This window comes from Aythya marila (genome assembly GCF_965140915.1).
Source record: "Aythya marila genome assembly, chromosome: 1".
NCBI classification, from domain to species: Eukaryota; Metazoa; Chordata; class Aves; order Anseriformes; family Anatidae; genus Aythya; species Aythya marila.
Genome location: NC_139042.1, coordinates 91,421,701 through 91,448,346, shown reverse-complemented (window position 1 = coordinate 91,448,346; position 26,646 = coordinate 91,421,701). Strand labels below are relative to the sequence as shown.

Genomic DNA, 26,646 nt, shown 5'->3' with positions numbered 1-26,646 from the left:
ACCTTCTCTGCTGCTGTGCCTCCTTTTAGTCTAGCCAAAGCTACGACAAAATAGTTAAATAAATAGGGGGATTCGCGAGCCTTGCGTCAGGCACGGGCAGGGCTCCCCTTTAGGGCTGCTGCTCTGTGGGGTTCAGCCAGCCTGGCGCTAGCTTACACGCGGGGAAACCAAACTCGCGTGGGCTCCCAACCCTTCAGCCTTGGGGCTGTGCTCCCTGAGGGGGATATCCGGGAGGAGAAAAGGGAGGTGCGGGCTGCGGGCCCGCCTCCATCTTGTGGACCCGCCTCCATCTTGTGGCCCGCCCGCCCCCTCGGCCGCATGCGCGGGCCGCCGGCCATTACACGCGGAGCCCGCCATGAAGTTCGCCTACCGGGTGAGTGCCCGCAGCGGCCGCCCCCCTCCTTCTTTCCCTCCCTCCCTCAGGCCGCTGCGTGCCTCGGCTCTAACCGCTGCCCTCTCCGGCTCCTTCTTTTTCCCTCCTCCTTGCAGTTCTCCGGCCTGCTGGGCACCGTCTACCGCCGCGGCAACCTCAGCTTCACCCGCGATGGCAGCAGCCTCGTCAGCCCCGTGGGGAACAGGATCTCCCTCTTCGACCTGAAGAAGTGAGCCAGCTGCGGTTTGCCTCCGCTTCAGGGGCTTAGCTTTCCTCAGGGCTTCTGTCTTGTACCGTCTATAAACACATAACACGGCCTAGAACATCACCAGCATTTTCCTATGTGGCAGAGTTGGGGCTGGTGCTTGTTAAACTGGGAGTCTGCTCAGGAGCCTCTTGCATCCTTGGTGTCTTATCAAGTAACTGCAGCAACCCCGGAGGGGTTTGCATCAAAATTGTTTCAGCAGCTCTAATGCAGGCGTCAAACCATATTTCATTGATACCAGTGATGACTGACGTTTCCCCATTCTTGCACTCAGTTCGCTGTTTTGTCATTTTATTGCAGTAATAAATGTGAAACGCTCCCGTTAGCTACACGGCACAACATCGTGTGTGTGGGGCTGTCTCCAGATGGAAGTCTTGCCATACTGGTTGATGAAGGTACTTGCACAAACAAGTTATTTCTTTCATTAAAAAAATGAAGTAAAAATACTCTCTGAAAAGTAGGCATTCGACCTTAAATCAGAAGTGCTCTGCATTAAAAATTAAATCAGAATTTTGGCAGAAGGTAACTTAATTTACAGAACTTAGCGTTTTTAAAAGTAGCTATTAAGTTTTATTTTTCTTTATACATCATTGTACTTGCTGTCTTCAAAAGTTTCTGAAGTACTTTTTTTGAATAGGAAGAAAACCCTAAGTGTTCTAGGGTTATGTTTTCTTTGGTGATTGGATAATTTCTATGTTTCTTCTTTTTCTGCCCTCACAGAGGGAGCTGCCTTGCTTGTCAGTTTGGTTGGTAAATCTGTGATACATCAGTTCCATTTTCACAAGCCAGTGCACAGTGTCTCCTTTTCTCCTGATGGCAAGTAAGTAAAATGCATGTACTTCAGAATTAAATAACAGAATTACTCCATGCAGTACTTGTAATTATTAAAACATTCTGATCAATCAGGAAATGATACTTGTTAGTTAACACAGAAGAGATTTTGAGCTGTACCAGGACCACTTTACTGATAAAGTTGAACTGGAAAAAGAAAAGGAAAAGCAAAGCTTGGGAAGGTGCCCGTAACAGATGTTGTCTATGGTGGAACTTTTAGAAACAGAAATTTCTCTGTGAATCTTGCTGTCCTTCCATATTTTAGGGAGGGTTAAAGAGCCCACATGGGGAACGGTCAGTGCTGCAGAGTCACACCAGGGCACTCATGGTGCAGTTCTGGTGCTAACTTGGGTTTGTTGTCTCCTTTGGTAACATAGTGCTTTTTTTCATATCTCATTTTAACTCTATGGTTACTGAGCCAAATTGTGACATGAATGTGAGAGTTGTCAGAAGGGAGAGAGAAAAAAAAAAAGTACAGGCTTCCCTTTTGGTGTCATTTCTCAGTTTGATTAACTTAATGTGATTGTGAATGAGTTTTTGCTTGGAAGTTGCAGTCACAGTTCTGGCTGTTACACTGGCTACAGGGCAACATTAAAAGAAATGTGTAACAGGGATACAGATGCATTGTGTTTGTGAAAGTGACCAACATATGGAGGTGAAGAGAGGTTGAAATAAAACATCTTATTTTGGATGTTTGAACTTTACCTTCCTGTGTGAGAACTAATGAATAAAAGTTTCATTATTCAACTTGACTGTTTTTTTTTCCAAATGTTCTCTGTCTCTTAACATACCTGTTCTCGAAGTTGAGGGATAATAGCTACGTAGAAATAATTTTATTTTTTTTTTTTTGGTTTTGATTCCGAAGTGCTCTGTATTTATCACTTGAGTAACATGGAAACCTTTTTAACATTATAGTGTTTTGTTACATTGCAGTCTGTACTGAAAAAATCATGTACTTTAACAGCTTTGTGTGCAATTCTGCTTTTTTTTTTCCCCTGTATGACAGAAAATTTGTGATTACAAAAGACAATGTTGCTCTTATGTACCATGCTCCTGGAAAGAAACGAGAATTTAATGCATTTGTTCTGGACAAAACATATTATGGTCCATATGATGAAACAACTTGTATTGACTGGACTGATGATTCCAAGTGAGTTGTTAAGCTAAAGCACTGTTCGCCTGCTTCCGTTGTTAACACTGTATGCATGTAACAGTCTACTTTCTTTGCTCTGAAGTATTTACTAGCTTTAAAATTTTATTTATACTTTAACTGAACGCTATATACATATATAGCATAATATATATGCTATAAATACTGTAGCTAAGCAGACTAGAAAGTACGAAATAGACGTGCATTAGGGAATAGCAATTCATTCTTGCTTGAAAATGCCTAGTTATCCATAAAAGAAATGCGTCTTGCAAGTATGAACACTGTTGAGCTTTTGAATATATTTAATCTCATATATCTTTGCTAGAGTTACTAACTTAAGTTTGCAACCCTCATATCTAAAATTGCTGTTTAAGTGGTGACTGTTGTCTTGCCATGCAGAATTTTCTCCGCCCACTGACTAGTCTTGCAAACTAGCTAACTAGCTCAAATTGCCTTTTCTTTTGTAGATGTTTTGCAGTGGGAAGCAAGGACATGTCTACGTGGGTGTTTGGAGCAGAACGATGGGCAAACCTGATCTATTACTCACTTGGAGGACATAAGGATGTAATAGTAGCCTGCTTTTTTGAAGAGAACAGTCTAGATGTATGTACATAATGACACTACATTGTTGAATTTTAATATTAAAAAAGCTGAGGTAGAGTCTTAGCTGTAGATAAAGATGCTGACTTTTTTGATAGCTCAGAATTTTTAAAATATGTGGGTAGTGCCTCAGCTCATCAGCCATGAGTTTACAATTCATTGAATGTTTCAGGAAGTAAATGGTAAAAGGAGAGTAAGTTATTTAAAATCGCTCCCCCCAGAAGTTACAATTTTAAATATGAAGAGAATAATCAGCTGTAACTCGAACTGGTAATAAAATTGCCTTTGGTCTTTCCCACAATATTCTGAAGGCAGTGTAGAGTAAATCACCGCTTTCTCAGGACAATTGAATTTTCCAAACCTAATCATCTGGATTGCTAGAGGGCTAAGTAAAATATAATTCCAGTGATGGAGTGCAGACTTGTTATCCCTTCTGCAATTCTGTAGTCAATTCTAACAGGGTAGCAGATTTCAAAACATCTGTTAAATAATAATCATACGTTTATTTATTCTAGCTGTACACAGTTAGCCAGGATGGAGCTCTTTGTGTGTGGCAGTGTGATACAGAGCTTGATGGTTTGAAGCCCATGCCTCCTAAAGAAGATAGGAAAAAGAACAGAATAAAAGAAGATGAAGAGTTTCTTGAGGAATCTAAGGGTGAAGAAATTCATGGAAAAGCCCATCCAAATGAACAGGAGATTAGAGAGAAAGTTAAATATTCACGTGTTGCAAAGTAAGTGATTTTCAGTTTTCCAAAGGCAGAATTTTTCTGGGAGTCTACCACATTGGTCTTTTTTCACCATTTATTCACTCAGTAATGTAAAACTCTGCTCAGGATTTAGCAATTTACTTTAAATCCCATAATAAATAGTTTCAGTAGAATGTTCGTTGCCTTACCTTGACTGCATGAAAGGTGATACCTTCAGAATAACAGGTCAGTATTATTTGATTAGTGTAAGAAATATGGCATATGTTTTAATATTTGAAATCCCCCCCAAAAAAAAAAAAAAAAAAAAGTAAGGAGATCATCAGTTCATATGTTAACATTCTTCTCTTTTATTGTATGTGGTATCACTGTGGTGTCACTTCTTACAAGATTACTGTAGCAGTTGTAAACATTCAGAAAAAGGAAGGGAAGAGAATTAGCTTTTTACGAACTATATAAAGTACGTTTTTTGTAGTATATAAATATATACATAAAAATTCTAGAAATAGTGCTCTTGAGTTTTATTATAGGATATTTTCAAAATACTTGACCTACATTGCAATGCAACTATAACGTCATACTTTTATTTTGTATTCAGTTTGCTTCTCTTATTTCTTTGATGCCCAGGTATTTTTTCAATAAAGAGGGAGATTTTAATAACCTGACATCTGCAGCTTATCACAAGAAAACACACCTCTTGGTCACCGGTTTTGCTTCTGGAGTCTTTCACCTCCATGAGCTTCCAGATTTCAATCTAATCCATTCCTTGAGGTGAGGTGAATGGGGTTGTGGTTGGTTGATTTGGTTTGGGAATAAGGTCTGTGTTATTTTTTTGTTTTGTTTGTTTTTGGTTGGTTTGGTGTGGTTCTTTGTTTCCTTCTTTGGTTGAGAAAACACCGTCTTTAGTAGTGAAGGAGGAGTATCAGAATAGAAGAATATGCGTAGCAAATACAGTTGATACCTGGAAAAGAAGAAAGGTCTGCATATTGAAAATGATCTATAAATTGTCTCTAGTTTGAAAAATAACAATATTTTTCCATTGCTGTATGATGCTAGCTAAAGAATGCATTATTTCTGTGTATAAAAGAAACAAAAAGCAAACACCAAAAAACAGGTTTACTTTCTTGAATTCAGTTTTACTCTGTTACTAGCAAGTACGTCTTTGTTTGGGATATTGATATTCTGTCTTTATTAGAAATAAGGCAATATTGCCCGTTTAATGTTACTGAGTATAACAAAAGAGACAGTGTATATGCTGCTTCTGATGTTACAGTGATACAGAAGATTCAGTAATCCAAGATCATGCCTGAAAAGAAAAAAACCTCTAGTTTCTCAGATTTGAAATTTTATTACATAAGGCTTGAAAATGTAAATAATAGGTAATTTTCTTTAGTATTTCAGATCAAAGGATAGCTTCTATTTCTATCAACTGTACTGGTGACTGGATTGCCTTTGGATGTTCAGGTTTGTAAATTTTTTTTTTTGGTCTGTGGTCATGAAAAATGAGGAATATCGTGGGCATACAAGTCCAAAGTCTGCCTGTCCTTGAATCCAAATGTTAAAACTTTGCTAATAATTCATAGCCTCATTTCCATAGCGTCTGGCACGTATCCCTCATCAGGTTGTCCTCAGAGTTCTTGTGATTCTGGGATAAGTACAGTATCAAAGATAAAAAATGCAAAATGTAAAACGTAAACATGAAGACAGAGTTCCATCCTAGCATATTTCAGATTTTTGGCTGTTTATCAGCATGCATCTATCCGTTTATTACCAAAAGTGAGTTAATAGCATTGTGGTTGTAGTATGGAGGATGTTAAGCCAAGTAACCTCGAATTTTTAAAAGAAAAATGACTTCTATTAGGACTGATCTATGCATAATGGAACCTGTTTGCATCAACAAATTTATTTTCTTCAGTTTTTAGGTGCAAGTATGTGATTTTTGTCTTGCATTTGCATGTTGTCATCATAGGATTTATAATCCTGGTTAATTCTTCTGTGTCTATAGGTTTGGGTCAGCTCCTGGTATGGGAATGGCAAAGTGAGTCCTATGTGCTGAAGCAGCAGGGTCACTTTAACAGCATGGTTTCGTTAGCATATTCTCCAGATGGACAATACATAGTAACTGGAGGGGAGGATGGAAAAGTAAGTGAGACAGTAGTACTGAAATACGATTTTCAGTTTTAAAAAGATAGAATGGAAATTCAAGCTCTGTAACCATAATTAGTACATATTTCTTTCTTAAAGAAAAAAAGGCAAGGAGACAAAAAGTATGACCTCATTTTATGTTTTGATTTTCCTTTGCACAGCATATGTATTTTGATGTGTTATTATTGGTATCCTCTGCAGATTGCATCACTTAGGTTTTTTAGCAGCTATTCTTTCATATAGTTGCAGTAAGAGGAAAAAAAACTTATTCATCAAATGTTAATGTATGTCCATTTGTGGTAGTTCTGTGGTACATGGAGATGAATAAATTTTCGGTCACCCAACTTCATGCCCTTTTATTAATTGATTTTAATGGGAAATTTACTTCAACTTACTTCTAAAAGTGCAATTCCCAAACAGATTTTTCTGCAATGTACCATTAGAGAAGCTTGCTATTTAAAAGAAAAATGATCTCATAGTATTGAAATGGAAGGCTAGGTGTACAAGATACAGGTACTTGTTTTTTTTTTTTTTTTGGTTGGTTGGTTGGTTTTTGTTTTGTTGAAGAGTGTTTTGTAGATTAATCCAAAAATGACATGGGATTTTGAAGATCAGTCCCCAGAACATTAAAGTGACAAAGTTAGTATCTTGTCACGATCAGGAGCTTTGATGGGGGGAAAAAGAGACCTGCTAGTTCCTAGTTTTAATTTGAAATCAACTTTGTTTCAAAAATGTTTTGATTGTCTTCACTTAGATTTCCTTGTATATTTGCCTTTAGGGGTCTAATGATAAGCTGTGTGGCTCTATATGCCTCACTTGCATACAATTTCTTCCAACTGGATTGAAAGTCCCTTATGCTGTTGCAGAATAGCAGGGCTAACTTTTCTTTATTCTTCTGCTGCCTAATCCTTTCTTTCTGCATGAAGAATAGAGATTATAGGAAGGCTTCTCTCGTCTCTCTTGCAGGTGAAAGTGTGGAACACTTCAAGCAGTTTTTGTTTCGTCACTTTTACAGACCATACGAGCGGCGTAACTGCTGTGACTTTTACTTCCAGTGGCTATGTCATTTTGAGCGCTTCCCTGGATGGAACAGTGCGGGCTTTTGATCTGCACAGGTAACTTACCATAAAGCTTTTGTTTAGCATTTGGTCTTCAGCCCTCACATCCCAAAATGCAGCAAACTACTGATTGCTGGTTTCAAGATCAGGTTACACAAATGTGAGTGTTGCTTTATTGATTCTTGGTTCAGTCTTTGATTCTGACTTGGATAGTAACTAAGGAATCCTGCCATTCCATCCAGTTCCTATGAACAAAATTCTGGAAGGACTTTACTCAGAGAAGCTGGAAATCCAGTAAGATCATTCTATGCCTTTGCTGTTCGAACAGGAGGAAGGCACCTGTCTAACAATGTTTGCCATAGTTACAGTGGTTGAGCCATTAAAATACAACTGTGTACATGACTGGATGTGTAAACAAGCCTGTGTTATCTGAAGAATAGACATACACTATGTAACAGAAGACAGCTCTTCTGTTTTGAGTATTTTGGGCTGTAATTTCTGCAGAATTAGTAATAATTTTTTGAGTCTTGGAATCATGCTGAGGTGTTTGGGTCTCATTTTATACAAACATTTTTTTCCCGTAGGTTGCTTAAAAGACTTAAAGAATTTAATTTTATGTTTAAAAAAATGTGTAAAATGCATGTTTAAAACTACCTGAAATGTTTTTTTGTAATTTATTTTCATTTTTACAACAGATACCGTAATTTCCGTACCTTTACTTCTCCACGACCAAGTCAGTTCTCTTGTTTAGCTGTGGACTCCAGTGGTGAGATTGTGTCAGCTGGTTCCCAGGATTCCTTTGAAATATACATCTGGTCGATGCAGAGTGGAAGGTTGTTAGATGTAAGGACTCACAACGTACTTGAAGTTAACACAGAATACGTCATGGTGATACTAAGTAACTTTGCTATTAGTTGGAGGACTTTAATACGCTTTAATGAAGTGTTTTCTGTTTGTATTTAAGAACTGGAACAAAGCAACACGATTTCCTGAAACTTTTGAGTTATTTCATTGAGCTTATCCTGCATTTTTGTGGGAAATATTCTTCAGAATTTTTGAGTCATGAGCTCTTTCTAGCTGCTGAAGTAACACAAGTATTGCTGAGGTATTACCGTGCTGTGACATGGTAACAGTGTCATTACTAGCTGTTTAGAGATGTTTCATAGAAATGAAGAAATTGTAGGTGCTATCCTAAGATCAATACAGATTCCATGGACGGTTTTGCTATCTTCTATTTCATTTGCTATTTTCAGTTCTTAAGCATTATTGTATATCTGACAGCCAAGTAGATGAACTCAGCAATTTTTACATTTAATTTGGTGCAGGTGGCGAATGCAGAGCATTGATGCTATCTCTCCATATACTTGAGTGGATTTTCAGAGTTTTGGGTTTAGTTCCTTTGCATGATTTCTGTTGAGAGAAGTAGGAGCTCCATGATTGAAAAAATTGTGTTACTCTTATTCACAGTTTTTGTTAGTGTGTTTTCTTAAATGTTTTCAGTTGGAGGGCATCTTGAATTCTCAGTTCAATGACTTGATTTTTCACAGTTGCTCTCCTACTGATAAGAAGGGAAAAGAGAAAATAAATGCTCCCTATGTCTTAGTCTCTCTAGAGTCTGTGCACTATTTGAGTAGTAAGAGTGGTTATAGATGCCTATGCAATGGTAGCACTGCAGTGAATTCAGTTTTTTAACTTCTGAAAATAAAAAGTTGAGAGTCATTGGTATGGATCATTCCACACATCCAAAACTTACCACAAGCATGCGTGGACAACTTAGGTGTAGTTCAGTTGCTACATTTAGGGTTTGATGAATGCAGACTGTATGAACTTCAGTTTCTCTTACCTAATTCCACGTTATCTTTTCTTTTATTAGGTGTTAGCAGGTCATGAGGGCCCCATCAGCAGTTTGGCCTTTAACCCAGTGAAGTGTGTTCTAGCTAGTGGCTCTTGGGATAAAACGGTCAAGTTATGGGATATGTTGGACAGCTGGAGAACTAAGGAGACACTAATGTTGAACTCAGACGGTAATTTTAATTTCATCTTTTATCAAATATAAAAATATTATCAGAAATGATGCAACAACAATAAAAAGCAGAACATGTCAAATACAGAAGTCTTTTTCTTAATGAAAACAAAAAGTTGAGATAGTTCTCTATAGCACTTTAACAGTGCAAGAAATCCTTCTTCTATATAACCATCTCTTTTTATAATTAGCTAAACATTTGTATTTTGTTCAGAGAAGTACTGTCACGCTTGTTAATCTTTAGCTTTTTCTAGTAGTTGCTGAAATGCTAGAAAAATACAGGGTGTGTTTTTCCTGGAAAAACATAGTCTTTTTCTTCAGAAAAAAAAATTGTACCATGTTTTTAACCATTAGTTTAATTCTTTGCAGTTCTTGTTGTTGCTTTCCGTCCCGATGGCAAAGAGCTTGCGGTTGCTTCTCTGAATGGACAGATAACATTTTGGGATCACGAAAATGCAGTGCAAGTTGGCTCAATTGAGGGAAGACATGATCTTCAGATGGGAAGGAAAGAGCTTGATAAAATAACTGCCAAACAGTCAGCCAAGGGGAAGTAAGTAAATGAGATAACAGTTGCTGAGTTGCAACTGCGTAAAAAGTTACGGAAGTATTTCGAAAAGTCATTGGAGTTTTAAATTGTTTATTGTTCATACATTGTAATGTACCAAAAGTAGTTGGTTGTAGTAAAATGGTTTTATATGTGAATGAAGATTCCACTTTTTCAATGGAATTCTTTATTTTTCTGTCTTGACGCTGTAGTTGTCTTTTGGCTTAGATGTGGCAATTAAATTAACTACTTTCTATTTTTCTTTACCAGATCTTTTACTACTCTGTGTTACTCAGCGGATGGTCAGTCTATTCTGGCAGGTGGATTGTCAAAATTTGTCTGTATATATAATGTCAAAGAACAGATTCTTATGAAAAAATTTGAGATCTCATGCAACTTATCTCTAGATGCAATGGAGGTATGTGATTATAGGAGTCAGTCCCCCCCCATCCCACTCCCAAAACTTGGATTTTGGTGCGACATCTAATTTAAATGCCATTCATGAACATTTTGTTAATCATGGGTTCATTTTGTTTTGTGCAGAGGTCTGTAAGGAGAAGTTATTTCTTAGAAAACAAAAATAATTCTTTAAATTTAACTAAAACCTTGCCAGACGGCAGTGTGTCTGTATTAAATCAGCAGAATTTTTAAGCATAATTAAGTCAACTGGCAGTTAACTTAAAATTAATGAGATAATATGAAAGTTCAAGTGACTGATGTTTTGTGCTAAGCTCACTTTCCCTGTGGGTCAGTTGCTTGTGCTGGCAAAGAATAGGAGTTGAGAGCGGGAAAATATCACTGCAATTTACCAAATGCTGTTCCTGAACAGTGCTCAACTCGAAATTAAGTTCCTTTAAAAGTAAAATGAATGATGAAAAACATTGGGAGAAAAAAAAAACCACAAGTAAGACTTGTTAACATCTTCTCACCTGGAGGAATGATGAATGCTAATGTTCATGTCAGGTTATATTTGACTGTGGTTCCAAACTTGTTTCTTTGACAACAATGGCTTACGAAACAGCCTTCGTTTCTGTGCTGCTCCTTATTGTGCCAGCATAGCTTAAAAGGATACCAGGAGTGAAACAGCTGGAAAAGAATCCTGGAGGAGAAGGTGTTTAAAAATTGGGGGTGGGAGGCATTCTAAGCGTAATTTTTTCTAACTGGCTGATTACATGACCATTAATATTAGCACAGTAAGATTATGGAAGCTGAAGGGGAGGAAAAGCAGGACTGCATTTGAGGAAGTGGTGCCCCCTTACGTAAAGTGGTATTTAATAATGTCAAGCCATAGTCTGAACCAAGTTTTGTTGTTGTGAGGCCATAAGAATGAAGCAGCCTGATTCTTACCTGTGGTTGGCCTGCTATTGTGAAATGATTGCACTTCTCCATGAGTTTGTAAGAACTTGTGGAATAAATTACAAAGAAATAATCACTAAATGATTCCTGAATGTTATGGAGCATTTGCGGGATTAACAGGTGTTTGGGAGGAGATGGAGTGCAGTGAATGGAACTTGTGTGTTTTTCCAGGAATACCTAGATCGGAGAAAAATGACGGAATTCGGCAGCATGGCTCTGATTGATGAAGGGGCTGGAGATGAAGATGGTGTTGCTATTCCTCTTCCTGGAGTAAAAAGAGGTATGGCTTTTGGCCTCGCTGTCTTGTTACTAGTCTTGTGTGGATCAGTTTGACTCTAGAGTAGATACCAGCTGTGAAGGCTTTGGATTGTCCAGCTCAGTGTTGTGGTTAACTTGAATGTTCTGTGGCTACAGAGACTTGTTAACGTGAATTCCAGATTCTGCTGAACGTGGAACCCATGAGGCCCAATTTTATTTTTCAGTTGCTTGCTTTTCCTCTGATCTCTAATCACAGCAAAATTCAGTCCTACCACTTCGTTTAGCGTATTCTAACTTGTAAGATCTCTTGGACAGGGACTATCTGTTACTTACCATGTCTTCTAACAATGCCAAGTTTTGACATGTTCCACATTTTTTGGCGTAATGATGACAGCACAGTTGGAGTTGATAGGTAGGCTATGAACATTTGGTGGAGGTATTAAACCACTTCTCAACTTTTCTTGTAGGTGACATGAGTTACCGACGCTTTAAGCCAGAAATAAGAGTGACTTGCCTGCGATTCTCTCCGACAGGTGAGCATTGATGGTGATTTTTTTTTCTTCCATATAAAACAAGCAAAAGAGTAGAACAAAGGAAGAGTAACAGTGAAGTGCAAATGCCTTTGGAGATAGTTTGTTCAGATATTCTGCAATGTTGATGAGTTAGAAGTGTTGTCTCTTGTGCAGTGGGTAATTAGGAAACTTAAGCACATACTACTTTGAACTGGTATTTTTCACAAGCATCGTCATTGCTGACAGGTTCATCAGTGATGCGCTATTTTCTGTCTTAGATCTGGTAAGCAATGAAGAGTCATTTGTTTGTCATTCATTACTCTTGTGCTTCTGTCCTAGAAGACTCAGCTTTGTTCTTAAAAACTGTTGCTTCTTTTCTAGGACGAAGCTGGGCAGCCACCACCACAGAGGGTCTTCTTATCTATTCACTGGACTCTGGGATGATTTTTGATCCTTTTGAGCTAGACATTGATGTCACACCCAGCAATATACGCAAAACACTGCATCAGAAGGAATACGCTATGGCCATCATCATGGCCCTCAAGCTGAATGAAAAGAAGTTAATTCAAGAGGTTATAGAGGCTGTACCTAGTGATGAAGGTAAGTGGGTCTTCCATAAAATTTGACTTGAGCTAATCGTGAGCAGAGATGTGTAAGCCAAATAAGGTGAAGTGTAAAGGGCAAAGTTAATCTCTAAGGAAGAAATAAAGAAGTTAAAATATTCCAGGACTTGAGTCTTTTTACTGTAGCTGAAGACAGTGAGAGAGGAAAGGATGATCTTTGGTAAAACTGTAACATAAGTTAACACCAAAAGGTCTGTGTGGTTTGTTTTTGTTTTTGTTATTTTGTTTTTGTTATTTTGTTTTTGTTATTTTGTTTTTGTTATTTTGTTTTTGTTATTTTGTTTTTGTTATTTTGTTTTTGTTATTTTGTTTTTGTTATTTTGTTTTTGTTATTTTGTTTTTGTTATTTTGTTTTTGTTATTTTGTTTTAAAACAAATCTACTGCATGGTCGCCTAGGGACTTTTGAACATGGAATTTGATCAGGTCCAAATGTATAATGTATAAATGTATAATTCATATAATGTTTTTGGACGTCACTTCTCAGAATGTGCTTGATGTTAGAGGGGTTTAGCAAGTATGCCTGTGTGATGAAGATGGTCAATTGGACACTGGACTGTAGCATCAAGAAAGGAGTCGGCATCTTGAGGGAAGTGATTGGTCTCTTCTGTGAGACCATGTTATGGTGTCCAGTTTTGAGCTCTCCAGTACAAGACAGATATTGATGTTCTGGAGCATCCAGTGGAGGGCTTGGGATGTTACTAGAGAGTCAGAGTACATGACAGCTGAGGGGAAGCTGAGAGAACTGCATTCGTGTAGTCTTCGGAAGAGAGGAGGCCAAGGGAGGATATTTTTACTGTCTTGAAGTGCCTAACAGGATGTTAAAAGGCAGAGCCAGATGTAGAGGTGCACAATGATATGAGAAAAGCATAAACTAATGTAAATACGCACGTTATCAAGGACTGTGATCATGCAAACCAAACAGATTTTAAGTTAACCGATTTCTTTCTTTTAAATACAATAGTGGTTGGAAGGCCAAAGGAGGAGCAACGTGCTTCCCAAGAGGCTGTGCCCTGAAATACAATATTAAATATCAAATAGTTGCCCAAACACTGCTCTCTTCTCCTTCTCCTAATTCTTTCTTCTAGTTTCTGTCATGTTATTCTAAATAGTAATTCAACACTAATGTGTATGTATATATTTGTTTCGTTTTGTTCACTTTTTGTTTTCTTATTTGCACAGTTGAGGTTGTCTGCTCATCACTCCCAGATCTGTACGTGGAGAAGGTGTTGGAGTTCCTGGCCTCTGCCTTTGAGATATCTTGTCACTTAGAATTCTATCTTATTTGGGCTCATAAGTTGCTCATGCTGCATGGACAGAAGTTAAAAACAAGGTGAGCTCTTGTGAAAGTCAAAAAGCTGACAAGCATTATAAAATACTTGTCAGTTTAGGGCTTTCCATTGATAATTACTAGCATTCTGGATAGATGCATACACGATATTTGAAACTACTTTACCAACCAGTGTATATGAGATTTGGAACGCATGATAGGGTTTGTAAGGATAAATTATGTTTTTCGAACATTGAAGGTAAAACTTCCCACAGCTTTCTTAGCCTGTATATGCATAAAGATTTGAAGAATGTTAGTAGGATCTTCTGAACTGTGTTTTAAAACTCCTATAAATGTTAAATGTAACTGAAAGATAATGAGCAGGTACTGACTGCATTTTACAGACTAGCTTGTAATTCAGGCATGTACTGTGGCTTATTTGTGCTTTGCCTTCCTACATTATTCCTCATAACTATGTGTGCCTGCCCTGTGAATTATGTTCAGCCTACCTTTACTCCAGAGTTTATGGACATCTTGGAACAAAACTAGGCAAATGAGGAGGTTGGTAGCAAGTGAGAGGTAGGGAGTTATTTGAGACAGAGTCCTGCAGGTTTAAATAACAGTGCAATGTCTAACTCTTATCTTTGCCTCAGCAGTGGTACTGGTTGAGTGACTGAAATGATGAGAACAAACTTCATGCTTTTGTGTCTGTAGAAGCAGAGTGTTTAAAACAAACTCCTAATTGTTTGGAAAGTACTGTAGTACTTGGAAGAAACTGTGGTCATTACAGGAAGTACAACTAGTTCTTCATGTTGCAGCTGGACATTAGAAAAAAAATTGGCAATAAATTTTGAGTATAATCATTGGCACAATCAAAAGCAAAAAGCTTTTGTTTGTTTCATGTTGACTTTTAAATACAAACATTTTAGGGTAACATGCATGCTTGTTAAAATTTTGAGAATATAGAACAGTTACAGATTGCCACATGGAACTATAGATCGCACTGCAAGTTGTGTATTTTCTGCCTTTAAGGTCACAGAAGCTGCTGCCCGTGATACAGTTCCTTCAGAAAAGTATCCAGCGTCACTTTGAAGATGTTTCCAAGCTGTACGTATTGCTAAATTTAACAGCTTAAATCAAATCCTGCAGTGTGGGGTAATCTGCAGGATGATAGTTCAGTATTTGAAGTTTCAAGACTGTCTTCTCTCAAGCATGTCTTCTTTATTAGTATACTTTAGGAGAAAAAGGAATCTGTTTTCTAACATGTTCCTGTTTATTTTTACAGCTGTGAATGGAATATCTACAATATCAAATATGCGCTGGCCATTTCACAACAGCGAGGCATGAAACGTCTGGCAGAAACATCAGTAGATGAAGAAGAGTCGGAGTCTGACAGTGATTATCTTATGCAAGAAGGTCATAAAGACAGTTTAAGTTCCTAGTGACTCTTCATGGGAGGGAGAAAACTGAAGACAAAGTGAATTTATGCAGTGGTATTCACTGAGACTGAGTGGCCCTCATAGTGGCATAATTTAACTCTTTTTAAACAGTGTGAATGGAGTTTACGTGTGAGTTACAGGAATGGGGAAAATTTAGGATGAAATGCCATCCGTGGTATACTTTGTGTAGCCTTTGGCCATAACACCAATGATGTGCTTGACTGCATTGGTTTAAGTTTTTTTTTTGTTCCTGGTTTCAGATACAAACACGTTTTTGTCTTATCAGTGAAGTTAGAAGAATGGCTTCAAGAAACGGATTCTTTATTAAAAACACATTGTATATAAATCAAGTATCATGCATTATTTGTCATGAAGTCTCCTCAGACTTTGAGGTGGACTCTTTTCTTGACCATGTTTTTATATAATTTTTAACTGGAAGGCTACATGGCACCCAACTTGTTTCATTAAAAAAAAAAAAAAAAAGATTTTTAATACATGTATGTGGTGTTGTTTGATCAGTGTTAAGTGTACCCATTTTTCTTGTTTCTGTAACTTACAAACCTGATGCAGTTCCAAGAATAAGGATAAACGATATATCCCCTAATAATGATTATGGCAACAAAGTTACTGTGCTGTACAACTTCTGCAGGAGTTCAGTTAATCTGTTATACTGTAGTAAAAATATGGTTAGAAATTTTCAACTCAGTGTAACTTAAATTATAAGAGAATGTTACAAATGTTTCTCATAAAAGCCCTTTCTTGTCTTTTTTTTTTTAATATATAAAAGTTTGTATTAACATAAAAATCTGAAACTTCAATTTTCTCTGTCTTTGTGAATTGGCACAGGAATTGCTCAATAATGATGTTGAAGTTCTGAATGCAAAGAACCATATCCATGTTTGTGTTGCTTTCAAGCCATGTACTGACAGGACTTTGTTAGTGAACACACTGCACGAGAAAGATGTGGACCTGTTAGAGCAAGCCCAGAGGTGGGCTACAAAGATGCTCAGAGGGCTGAGGCACCTCTCCTGTGAAGGAAGGCTGAGAGCTGGGGTTGTTCAGCCTGGAGCAGAGAAGACTCCAGGGAGACCTCACTGTGACCTTTACCTAAAGGGGCTTTACAAAGAAGGTGGAGAAGGCCACTCTAGTGGGGTAGATAATAGGGGAATGACCTTAAACTAAAAGAGGATAGATTTAAACTAGATGTTAGGTGGAAAGTCTTCATTATAAGGGTAGTGAGGCACTGGCGCAGGTTGCCAAGAGAAGTGGATGTCCCATCTCTGGAGGTGCTCAAGGCCAGGCTGGATGGGGTCTCGGCCAACCTGCTCTGGTGGGTGGTGTCCATGCCTATGGCAGGGGGGGTGGAATTAGACGATCTTTAAAGTCCATAACAGTTCTTCCTAAGCATTACAAAACACAAAACTTGTGTTTGTCTCCAGACAAACTCTATGAAGCACATCACAGAATAAATTTTCACAATATGTTCTTCCATATCAATAGGGAAAATAACGGAAACTTCATGTCTGGTAGGTCCAAAGTTTGGCATACTCTTGTGCCTGTCAGCACAACTTGCAAGTAGGTCAGATTTTGTCCAATTTGCCCCTGTGGAGTGGGGCTGGGCATTAGAGAAGTGCCTTTTTCTTATCTTCTGTTGCTAGTTGTGACCACATTAGCAAACTTGCATCTTGGTTTAATTACAGCTGATTTTATATTGTGTGTTTCAACAGGAATGTTGTTCTTGTATGTAGTGTGGTTTCTTTAATAAAAGAGAAAAACAACTGTCACCCATAAAAAATAAAGGCTTTATAAAATACTGATTGTAGTTTACCAGGACAAGAAACTGGGGATGAGTGGAAAGCAGTGGTGAAACTTGGCTTGTTAAATGTTTCTTTTATGGTCAAAGAAGAACACCTAGAGCTGGTGATACAACTTTACTTCTCAGATGAAATCGCGTATAGCTTTTAGAAGCTCCTAGAAATAAATTAGGCTGGCTCTATATCACAGAATCATTAAGGTGGGGAAAGACCTTTGAGATCACCTGGTCCAACCATCCCCCTGCCACCACTGTCACCCACTAAACCCTGTCCCTAAGCACCACGTCCAACGTTTCCTTGAACACCCCCAGGGATGGTGACTCCACCACCTCCCTGGGCACATCATTCCAATGCCTGACTGCTCTTTCTGAGAAGAAATGTCTCCGTGTTGGTTCGTTAATGATATTTTTAATAAGGTTTGCAGTCTCGATAGCCTGTTACTGCCGTTGTACTGGCGTGCTTGGGCTGTGCACACCTTGCAGCCAGTTTTCACCTGAAGGATCAATGTGCTCAAAACAAGCCTCGAGCTGTTACTTCTATGCTTGTTTAACTTTCAGCGTGCTGAGGCGGTTGTGCTTCAGCTTTCACCCCTTTTTATTCCAGCGGCAAGGACCACCCGGGCTCCCAAGACGGGCATGGAGGAGAGAAACCGCGAGACGGCGACAGAGCCTCACGGCACCGAGGGTTAAACCTAAAGTGCCTTTTTCCTTCCGTCCCCTCAGGACGGCCCTTCCTCTCCTCCAGAGGGAGCCACCACCACCGCCATCACCACCACCACCACTACCGAGGGCTCCGCAGCCCCGGCTCGCCTCACGCAGCCCGCCCGCTGCCCGCACCCGCGGCCATGTTGGCCGCCTGCGGGCCGCCATTCCGCGCCGCGCTGCGCCGGGCGGCTCCCCCCGGCATCGCCGCCTTCCACAGCTCCTCCCGGTGCCCCCGAGGCGCCCGAGTCGCCGTGGTGAGTACCGGGGGGGCGGCAAGCCTCGGGAGATGCCGGCCCCGGGGGTGAAAGGTGGGTTGTGCAGCGGGGAGGCGGCCCGGAGGGCTTGGGGGGGTGGTGTCAGGGCTGGTGGGGGTGGGATGGCGGCTGCGGAGAGGGGCTGGGGGGTGGGAGGAGGTTGGGGTGGTCGGGTACGGGTGGGGGGTGTAAAACTCCCCGGAGGGTGTTAGGTTTATTTATTTCCCCTAAATGGAAAACAGAATCAAAAATCGGAAAGCGGAAGGGCACTTGTCAGTGTTAGAGCGGTGAAATTGTAGTTTCACGGACACAAAACCACTGACGGAGTGATCTGGTTAACGCCGGGATGTCAGGGCTCTGTGGCAGCAGGGTGATCTGCTGGGCGCGGTGCTCTGAAAGCCCCTTCAAGTCCCATGTCTCTAAATAAGACAGTGTCAGTTGGGTTTCTGTTCGCGTATCTGTTATTAGAAACTCTCAAGTTTCTAAAAACCGAGATAAAGCCAGGAGGGAAGAGAGGAAACGAATACTTTTCAGTTGGATTTTTTTTTCCCCTTAAAAAAAGCAAAACCAAAACCCGCAAGTGTTCATATGTGTGTTTTCAGGAACTGGAGAACCATTTGGATTTTTTGTTCTTGCAATCACTTTTTTTTGTTTTGTTTGTTTTCCTCCCCTTCTTTACTGTCTGAAAGACTCCTTCCACCTGTAGGATAATGGCTGATTGCTTTGTGCTTTTTATTCTTCAGTGTCTCTAAACAAACTGAATGATTAGCATAGTAAAAAGGTATGGTTAATAACGTAGCATAAGTAGATTTAAAATGATTTAGCTATAATGTGGATCCTCAGACAAAATGCAGCAGGTAAAATAGCTTATCGTAAGTACCACTTGAAGTGTTCTTCTCTAACACTTGTATTCGATGTGCATCTGGATGAGGATGTGTTTCACACCAATAAGGACACTTCATAAGTAGACATATAACACTGAAAACTGCCCATTGTATGTGTGATAAAAACACATCTGAGGATATCATGCAAGTTTATAAACTCCGAGGAACAAACACACATACATATTAGTTATCTCTGAGCCCTGTCTGCGGTCGGTAGCTATAAATAGGGAATGCCAGCTCTGCTGTATGTCATGTGGCAATGCCGGGGCTAGTAGTGTGATGTTGACTGGCTTAATAAAGAGCTTGTTGCTAAGTTGTTGGGTTTTTGTTTAGGGTGGTTTTACACTTTTTAAATTCTACAAGGCCTGTGAAAGGTCCTATAGAAACTTTGGTATCACTTGAAATACCTACTTGATTTTCTTATTGCAGGTCCTGTCTGGTTGTGGTGTCTACGATGGCACAGAAATCCATGAGGCCTCAGCGTAAGTTGCTTTACACAACTGTAGGCTCAAAAAAAAAAAAGTCTGCTTTTCATTAGAGCACTGTTGAATTCAGTTCTGCTCTCTGCAGTCAGACTTGCACAGAAAGATGTATGATAGTTTTCCTTCAGAGGCCTGTCACGGGTGTGTGGAGCTGCGGTTTTGTCACAGCATAACTGGGAGCTCAGGCTGCATTCTTGCAGTACTCAGTGACTGTCCAGACGCAGAACAGTGCATATAATGACAGAGAAGTGAATTTGAGAGACATTGTTTTTCCCTCGGAAACAGAAATTCAGAGTTCCAGAATCAATTTCAATAGAGATAATTAAAGGCTTCATTTCATAATCAACATGAGTTTTCATTCCTGGGGCTAAATTTAATACTGTTAATTATTATTACTCAAGTTAAATTACTAACTCTTAGTATTCATTACTAAGAGAAGCTTCACCTAGACTTGGATTAAGTTTATTCATAAATATGTTAATGGTGGGACTCTACTGTAACAGCTGGGGACTTGGAATGAGGAAAAAGTTCATACTGTACCTGGTTGCTTGCACAGGAGCACTGAACAAATATCTTGTCTCTAGCTTGCCTAACTGCCTCCAGACTGACTTTCGGGTCTGAACTTTGGTACAGTTAGGTGGAGGGATTTTGCTGCTTCATATTCTGTATGCGTTGGTGGGATGTGTGTCGAAATCAGATGGGATATTTGCAGCAAGACTTAAGAGCCAGATAAAGCCTCTCCCTCTCTGCTAAGGTTTTCAGCATGTTTTATCTCTGTTTTTGTAGCATACTGGTACACCTTAGTCGTGGGGGAGCTGAGGTTCAGATGTATGCTCCAGATGTTCCTCAAATGCATGTTGTTGACCACAGTAAAGGGCAACCAGCTGAAGCTGAGTCAAGGTAAAGTTTGTTTAATGAGCTTTCTGTGTGTGCTGGGTCTTGGCCTGATACAAACTTAAGTGTTTTTCAGGTGTAGCAGCCTGTAACTGAACATGGAACACTACTGGCTGGTTTTAATAGCTTTATGCTAGCTGGTGTTTTGTTGGAGACATTTTTTTATTAAAAAAAAAAAAAAAGTTGGGGGGGGAGGTTATTATACAGTCTCTGGACCTCTGGTGTGGAGATTATTATATAGTCTCTACATGGCTGTGTTTTCCCAGTGGTGCTATTTTACAAGCATCTATAGCTTCAGTATTGAGTGCTACTGTTTTTCTTTCTTCTTTCCTCTTCTTCTGCCAAAACTTTCTTTATGTTCTTTTCATAGAATGATAGAACCATTGAATGGGTTGGGTTGGAAGGGACCTTAAAGACCACCTGGTTCCACCCCCCTGCCATGGGCAGGGACACCTCCCCCCAGCCCAGGCTGCCCAAAGCCCCATCCAGCCTGGCCTTGAGCACCTCCAGGGATGGGGCACCCACAGCTTCTCTGGGCACCCTGTGCCAGCGCCCCAACACCCTCACAGAAGAATTTCTTCCATACATCTAATCTAAACCTACCCTCTTTCAGTTTAAAGCCATTACCCCTTGTCCTATCGCTACACTCCCTGACAGAGTCCCTCCCCAGCTTATCTGTAGGCCCCCTTTAGGTACTGGAAGGCTGTTGAAAGGTCTCTTGTGCACATGTGCTTAATTTGTCTCATTTTATTTCCACTTCTTCAAGGAATGTTTTAGTGGAATCTGCAAGGATTGCTCGTGGTAAAATCACAAGCCTGGCTAAACTTACTACAGCAGACCATGATGCTGTGATATTCCCTGGTGGATTTGGAGCTGCTAAGAACTTGTGAGTGCCAGATAAATATTAGACTCCTCTTTGATGCACACAGTAAAATCAAGAAATGATAAATGGCCTTATTTACTACATAGGTAACTGCTACTTAATAAGGAAAAGTTCTTTCAAAGAGTTGAAATTATGTGCTTAGTGCTATTTGTGGTGGTTTCCACTCATAATTTTTATTGGCACTATTACATCCTAAATTTTCCCAACAATATTAATGAGAGTTCTAGAGTTGAGTTAATGCACAAGAAGTTCTTTTTCCTAAACCCTGGTGTGACCCTTTGAGGTTGACTGAGGCAAATGAAGGTAAAACTTAATTAGTTCCAGGTGCTTGCTAGCATTATCCTTCTTTGTCTTTGTGACAGCCTACCCAAAAGTTCTCTTGTGCATTAACAACAATAGAACAATGACTAACTCAAAAAAAAAAAAGTCATTTGTTTTCCATGTGGAGCTCAAACAGTCTTGTTATTGACCTGTCATTTTATTGGCTTTGAGAAATCTGTTTTTTGTCTGTTTATTTTTGTTTTGTTTTGTTTTGTTTTGTTTTTTTACTTACGGGTTTTTGTTCCTTGGTAACTTTGCTGTTTTGCTTCTCAGTAATCCTACAGAGCTGATACAGTAATTCTTATTTCCTGATATTTATTTAAAGTAAGGAGCTTTCTGACATGCCAAAGCTTTAGAAGTGAGTCATTTTGGCCAAAGCACTGCTGGCCAACTGCAGCATCGTTCAGTCTTTTTAGAAAGTATTTAAGTTTTGTGCTAACCCTCGAGAGCCAGATCCAGGGCAGATAGGCATCCCTATTTGTAGGTTTGTAATGCAGTATATGTATACATAAATTTCTTATTGTGGCAGATCTACCTTTGCTGTTGATGGGAAAGATTGCAAGGTGAATAGAGAAGTTGAACGTGTCTTGAAAGACTTCCACAAAGCAGGCAAACCTATTGGGTATGTATGTTAACTGGAGAGGGGCATTTGTATGATAGCGTGAGCGTGGAGACCTACTTTGTCTTGTGGAAATGTGCAGCTGTTACTGTTGTAACTAGAAAAAAACATCTTTGGCTTTCTATCAGTGGTAGCTTATTTTTAAAACGTGTTTTTCAAGGTACATGTGTGGGTGTAGGTGTTTGTGAAAGAAGAGGCTAACAAATGTTGAGTGGAAGTTGCCCTGTGATGCCTTTCAGATCTGTAAGACTCTGTCCATTTGAATCTTGTCAATTATGAGCATGTTTTGAAGGAGTGCCATCACAGAATCATTCTTGTAATTCCTTTTGTTGCAGTCTTTGCTGCATTTCACCGGTCTTGGCAGCAAAGGTTCTTTCTGGTGCTGAAGTAACTGTGGGCCACGAAGAAGAGGAAGGTGGCAAGTGGCCTTACGCTGGAACTGCGGGAGCCATTAAAGAGCTGGGAGGAAAGCACTGTGTGAAGGAAGTGACTATATCCTTTCCTGTCCATTTTCATGTTGAGAGACAGTTTTCTAATGTGTCCTTACAGAAATGAATACCTGCAGGATCTGGGCTTTTCTGCTAACACTGTAGCTTAGTGGGAATGCATGGTGTGTAGCGGGTAGCATTTAATATGGTGCATGATTAGACAACAGTGTCTTCTGTACACAGCTGCATAGTTTGGAGTAGTTCTCAGTTGTTGCCACAGAACTCCCTTGGACACCTGATAATGCAGTCAGGCCAGAAATTGCACATAAGACTGGCACGAGTTACAATTAGCCACTTTTCTGTGAGATCTTTCTTCTTTTCATGGAGGCTAAAGCTGTGTTCAGACTGTATTCAGAGGGATTTTACTGCAGTTGGTAAGTTTCATAGGTTTTCTTGTGTTTCTGAGTGCCATTGCTCTTGTAGTGTGTGTATTTCTGGCAAAATAATTCCTAATGTCTCACATTGTAGGTTGCAGCTGTCTTTACAGCTGGGCAGTATAATGTATTTGGAGGTGTTTATTTACGGAGTAGTAGAGTTGTATGGTTTGGTCAGCGATGGTTTATTTTGCAGACAGCATATCTAAGTGAGACGTAGGCTGTGTTTTCCTTAACTTCCTTTCACGAAGCTCATGTGGATACAAAAAACAAGGTGGTGACCACCCCAGCATTTATGTGTGAAACAGAATTACATCATATCTTCGACGGCATTGGGGCCATGGTAAAGAATGTGTTAAAATTAACTGGCAAATAAAGTGTCTGTTTTTAACATGAAAACTTCAGGAATGTTTAAATATAGGGTGTAGTATCCAAAATAACGTGGACCAATGGAAGTATTTTCACCTGCTTGTCCTGTTCGTACTCTAATAGTTGGTTACGTGAAGCTGATTGATTCCCAGCAGCACCATGGGGTTGCCCATGTGCTTCCTGAGAGAAGGGCTGCAGAAGGGCTTGCAGAGAACAGGCAGTCTGTCCCAAGGCGCTGAGCATTGTCTTGAGCTTTTTCAGCTGGAGAGAGCTGTGCAGATGTGTTTGGACACCAGCCATCACTGCACCCTTGTAAAACCCTTCCCATGAGCACAAAACCCGACTGAAGGCACTTTCAGAAACTGAGGGCAGATGTGTTGTAGGGACATAGCAGATGTGGTGGCGGTATATCTAGTGGACAAAGAATGGGAGTCGAGAGGAATTAACTCTGAACTAAAAGCCAAGGGCAGCTGGCAAGGGAACTGACATCTTCCACATGCTAGTGTCAGCTTCGTGTTAATTAAATGGAAGAATAAAACATTCATCTTTTTAAAGAAGCCTGTTACCACTGAGGAGCCATTCTGAATATCAGCATCTTAGCTGTCACGGTACTAGCACTTTGAAAAATTCCTCCATTGGTCCATCGTAGCTAGAAAGGTCTTGAAGGAGAAAATATCCGCTGATGTGACGCACAATTTTTAAGGATAATACCTTTTAATGAAGTAGTTGCATGACTAGCAAACAGGTAGAGGAACAAATCTCAAGTTATCCTCACTTCCCTTGCTTAAGGGTAATAAAGCTTTCTCCAAAGAAGTATTGCTGAATGTCTGAAATAATGATGTATAAATAAATTAATTTCTGCCTTTATGTCATCCTTGTTCCTCATTTTTGCTTGATAACTGCCTCTGATAAGTTACACTGGTTCATACATTCTAGAAGTTTTTCAGTTTTTCAGTTCCCTTTACATCTATGGGACATTTTTTACGTATAGAATCCAGCTGAGTCTCCTTCCTTCCCTTCCACACTACTTGTCACCTTTCTATTCATCAGAAAGCAACATTTCTCAATGCAAATGAAAAGACACCCCTTACCTTGCACTACAGTTTCTGCTGCATGACAGGCATGCTGAAGGGAGCCCATATCTTTCAGGGAGGATTGGGTGTTTCATGAATTAAATCTACAAGCCTTAGGTTGGAGTGTATTAAGTACTGTCTGTGGCTGAAGACTCACTAGGGATGTGGAATGGCAGCTTGTGGGAGAAGAAAGGAATGAAACACCGAGTGGGCATTCTCGGTTTGTTCGGTGAGTGTTCGTGGAAAACGTGTTTGCTTCTGGAGCCTTTTAGCGTGTATTTTGTCAATAAAAATTGTGTTGGGATTTCGAAGAACTGAAGTTGCCCTTCAGAGGCGCTGTTTTCTTGGAGGACTGCATGGAGATCCTTTGTGCAGACCACAAAGTCCAGCGTGGTTACAAAGAAGTCGTGCACAGTTGTCATGATAGCAAAGGTGGTTCAGAAAATGGATTTTGGACATACACTGAAATGGTGTTTTGCTTGTACGTCAAATTCTGTAGGAAATCTTCAGTATCAGGTACTTAAGAGTTAGGATATTTCTTCCATGAACTTTTTTGGTACACAAAAGGTTATCTATAATATCAACTTGGAGAGGCTTAGCGGAATATGCGAGAAGGTCTGAATGTCACAGAAAATCCTCAGGCTTTGTTTGAATCAAAGAGCCTGAAGAATTGCTCACATAAAATTTAATGATGTTTCAAAAAGCCATTACCTTAGCTGCATCTGTAGGAGTTTTAAATTTGGTAACATCAGAAAGTATCACAAAACAGGGGTGGTGTTGGAACCCCCAGAGTATGGGGAGAACAGCTGCTGCCTGCGTACTGTCATCTGCTGTTAAGAGTGATCTAAATCAAGCTCAACTTTTTCTGTTGAGGACTGAGTTAAATCTTCTTATAAGCAACACTTGCCATTATTGGGGTTGCACGTATGTATCTAGGGTTTCTCATGTCAGCAGTTCCTGGTAAATGCAGCTGTAGTGGCATAAACTTCCCTTTATTAGATTCAGGTGTGCTGAGAAAAAGCAGGTATTTTGAAGAAACTGCTACTAGCATATGTAGTTGCAAGTTGCACCAGATAGTGCTGCTTTTTGCCTCTTTCTAGAATCACAAAATATCCTCAGCTGGAAGGGACCCACCAGGATGGCTGAATCCAACTCCTGGCTCCACACAGCACCACCCAAAAATCAGCCTCTATGTCTGAGAGCCTTGTACAAACACTTCTTGAACTCCATCAGGCTCGGTGCCATGACCACTGTCCTGGGGAGCCTGTCCCAGTGCCTGACCCCCCTCTGGGTCCAGAACCTTTCCCTAACCCCCAGTCCCAGCTCCATGCTGTCCCCTTGGGTCCTGTTGTTCTCCCCAGAGAGCAGGGATTGGCAAGATCTCTTCCTGCCTCTGAGGTTCTTTCTTGAACAATGTTACTCAAATAATGAAGACTGCTAATAATCCACTGTATGCTGTTTGAAGCAGATAAAGTGTTGGTCACGTTGACCACTGACTTGGTGACTTCCACGTTGGATTATCACAGTCCTTTATGCTCAGAATCAGGTGTGTTGGCTGAAAAGCTCACCTAATTTGACATACCATCTCATTCATCTGCTGAATAGAAGCAACACAAGATCAAACTGTTCTCCAAAATGGTGATTTCAATTCTGGTTACTGTTGGAGGGCCAGGGTTGTGAGTTCTGATGAGAGCACCTAAGGAACCAGCTCCTCCTCAGTGCCTGTACCATTTCACCAGGCAATTAGAAAAAGTGAGCTACCCGTATGGTGCTGTCGGTGCTGGAAGCTTGGGCATTTGCTGGGGACAGGACATGATGACGTGCATTGGGGAAATCAAAGACAAAATATTATTTTCCAGATATAATCACATTTCAGAATATCTTTCTATCCTTCTTCTTCCAGAGAAAATATTTTTAAATGTGAAAGATTCAGGACCCATTCCTGCCTCCTCTTCATTGGCGAGTTGCTGTAATTCCACAATGTTGTGCAGAGTACTAACCTTTGATACCCACTGTTTGTTTTTTTTTTTTTAAGGTTTTGTATTAATACAAGATTTTTAAACTTTGATGGAAGATGTAAGATTGTTGTCTTGGCTTTCGGCCAGTGTAAATTCGGAGGGAAATTCCTTGTGGGTTTAGAGACTAACAGAGACATTTGTCTGTCGAGTTGGGTTTTTCCTTTCCTTCTGTAGGGCTCTTTGGATCTACTCAGGGGCTTGCTAGTTGAACCAAATGGGTGGAAGTTTGTGATTGATGTGTTTCTGTTAAATGCTTTCAGAAATATGTCAAAAAATGTGCATTCTTTGGGCCCCCACAAGGAGGCGTGCGCTATCTGG

General features: G+C 40.0%; 2 protein-coding genes across 2 annotated transcripts; both read left to right on the top strand.

Annotated features, from left to right (window-relative positions):
- Positions 1–335: 335 nt before the first annotated feature.
- PWP2 (PWP2 small subunit processome component) lies at positions 336–16,878 on the top strand. Its single transcript, XM_082784478.1, has 21 exons — positions 336–373; positions 490–602; positions 939–1,033; positions 1,359–1,458; positions 2,476–2,619; positions 3,087–3,222; positions 3,735–3,952; positions 4,553–4,696; positions 5,319–5,389; positions 5,931–6,067; positions 7,037–7,185; positions 7,824–7,971; positions 9,002–9,152; positions 9,521–9,701; positions 9,966–10,113; positions 11,223–11,331; positions 11,777–11,842; positions 12,203–12,421; positions 13,625–13,775; positions 14,745–14,819; positions 14,998–16,878. Exons 1-21 carry the CDS (start codon positions 356–358, stop codon positions 15,152–15,154), a joined length of 2,730 nt encoding a protein of 909 aa, XP_082640604.1. The 5' UTR covers positions 336–355; the 3' UTR covers positions 15,155–16,878.
- Positions 16,879–17,721: 843 nt separating this feature from the next.
- GATD3 (glutamine amidotransferase class 1 domain containing 3) lies at positions 17,722–24,109 on the top strand. The gene is made up of 7 exons (XM_082764273.1): positions 17,722–17,923; positions 19,237–19,289; positions 20,076–20,189; positions 20,950–21,069; positions 21,917–22,009; positions 22,342–22,498; positions 23,116–24,109. Exons 1-7 carry the CDS (start codon positions 17,810–17,812, stop codon positions 23,242–23,244), a joined length of 780 nt encoding a protein of 259 aa, XP_082620399.1. The 5' UTR covers positions 17,722–17,809; the 3' UTR covers positions 23,245–24,109.
- The last annotated feature ends 2,537 nt before the right edge of the window (positions 24,110–26,646 follow it).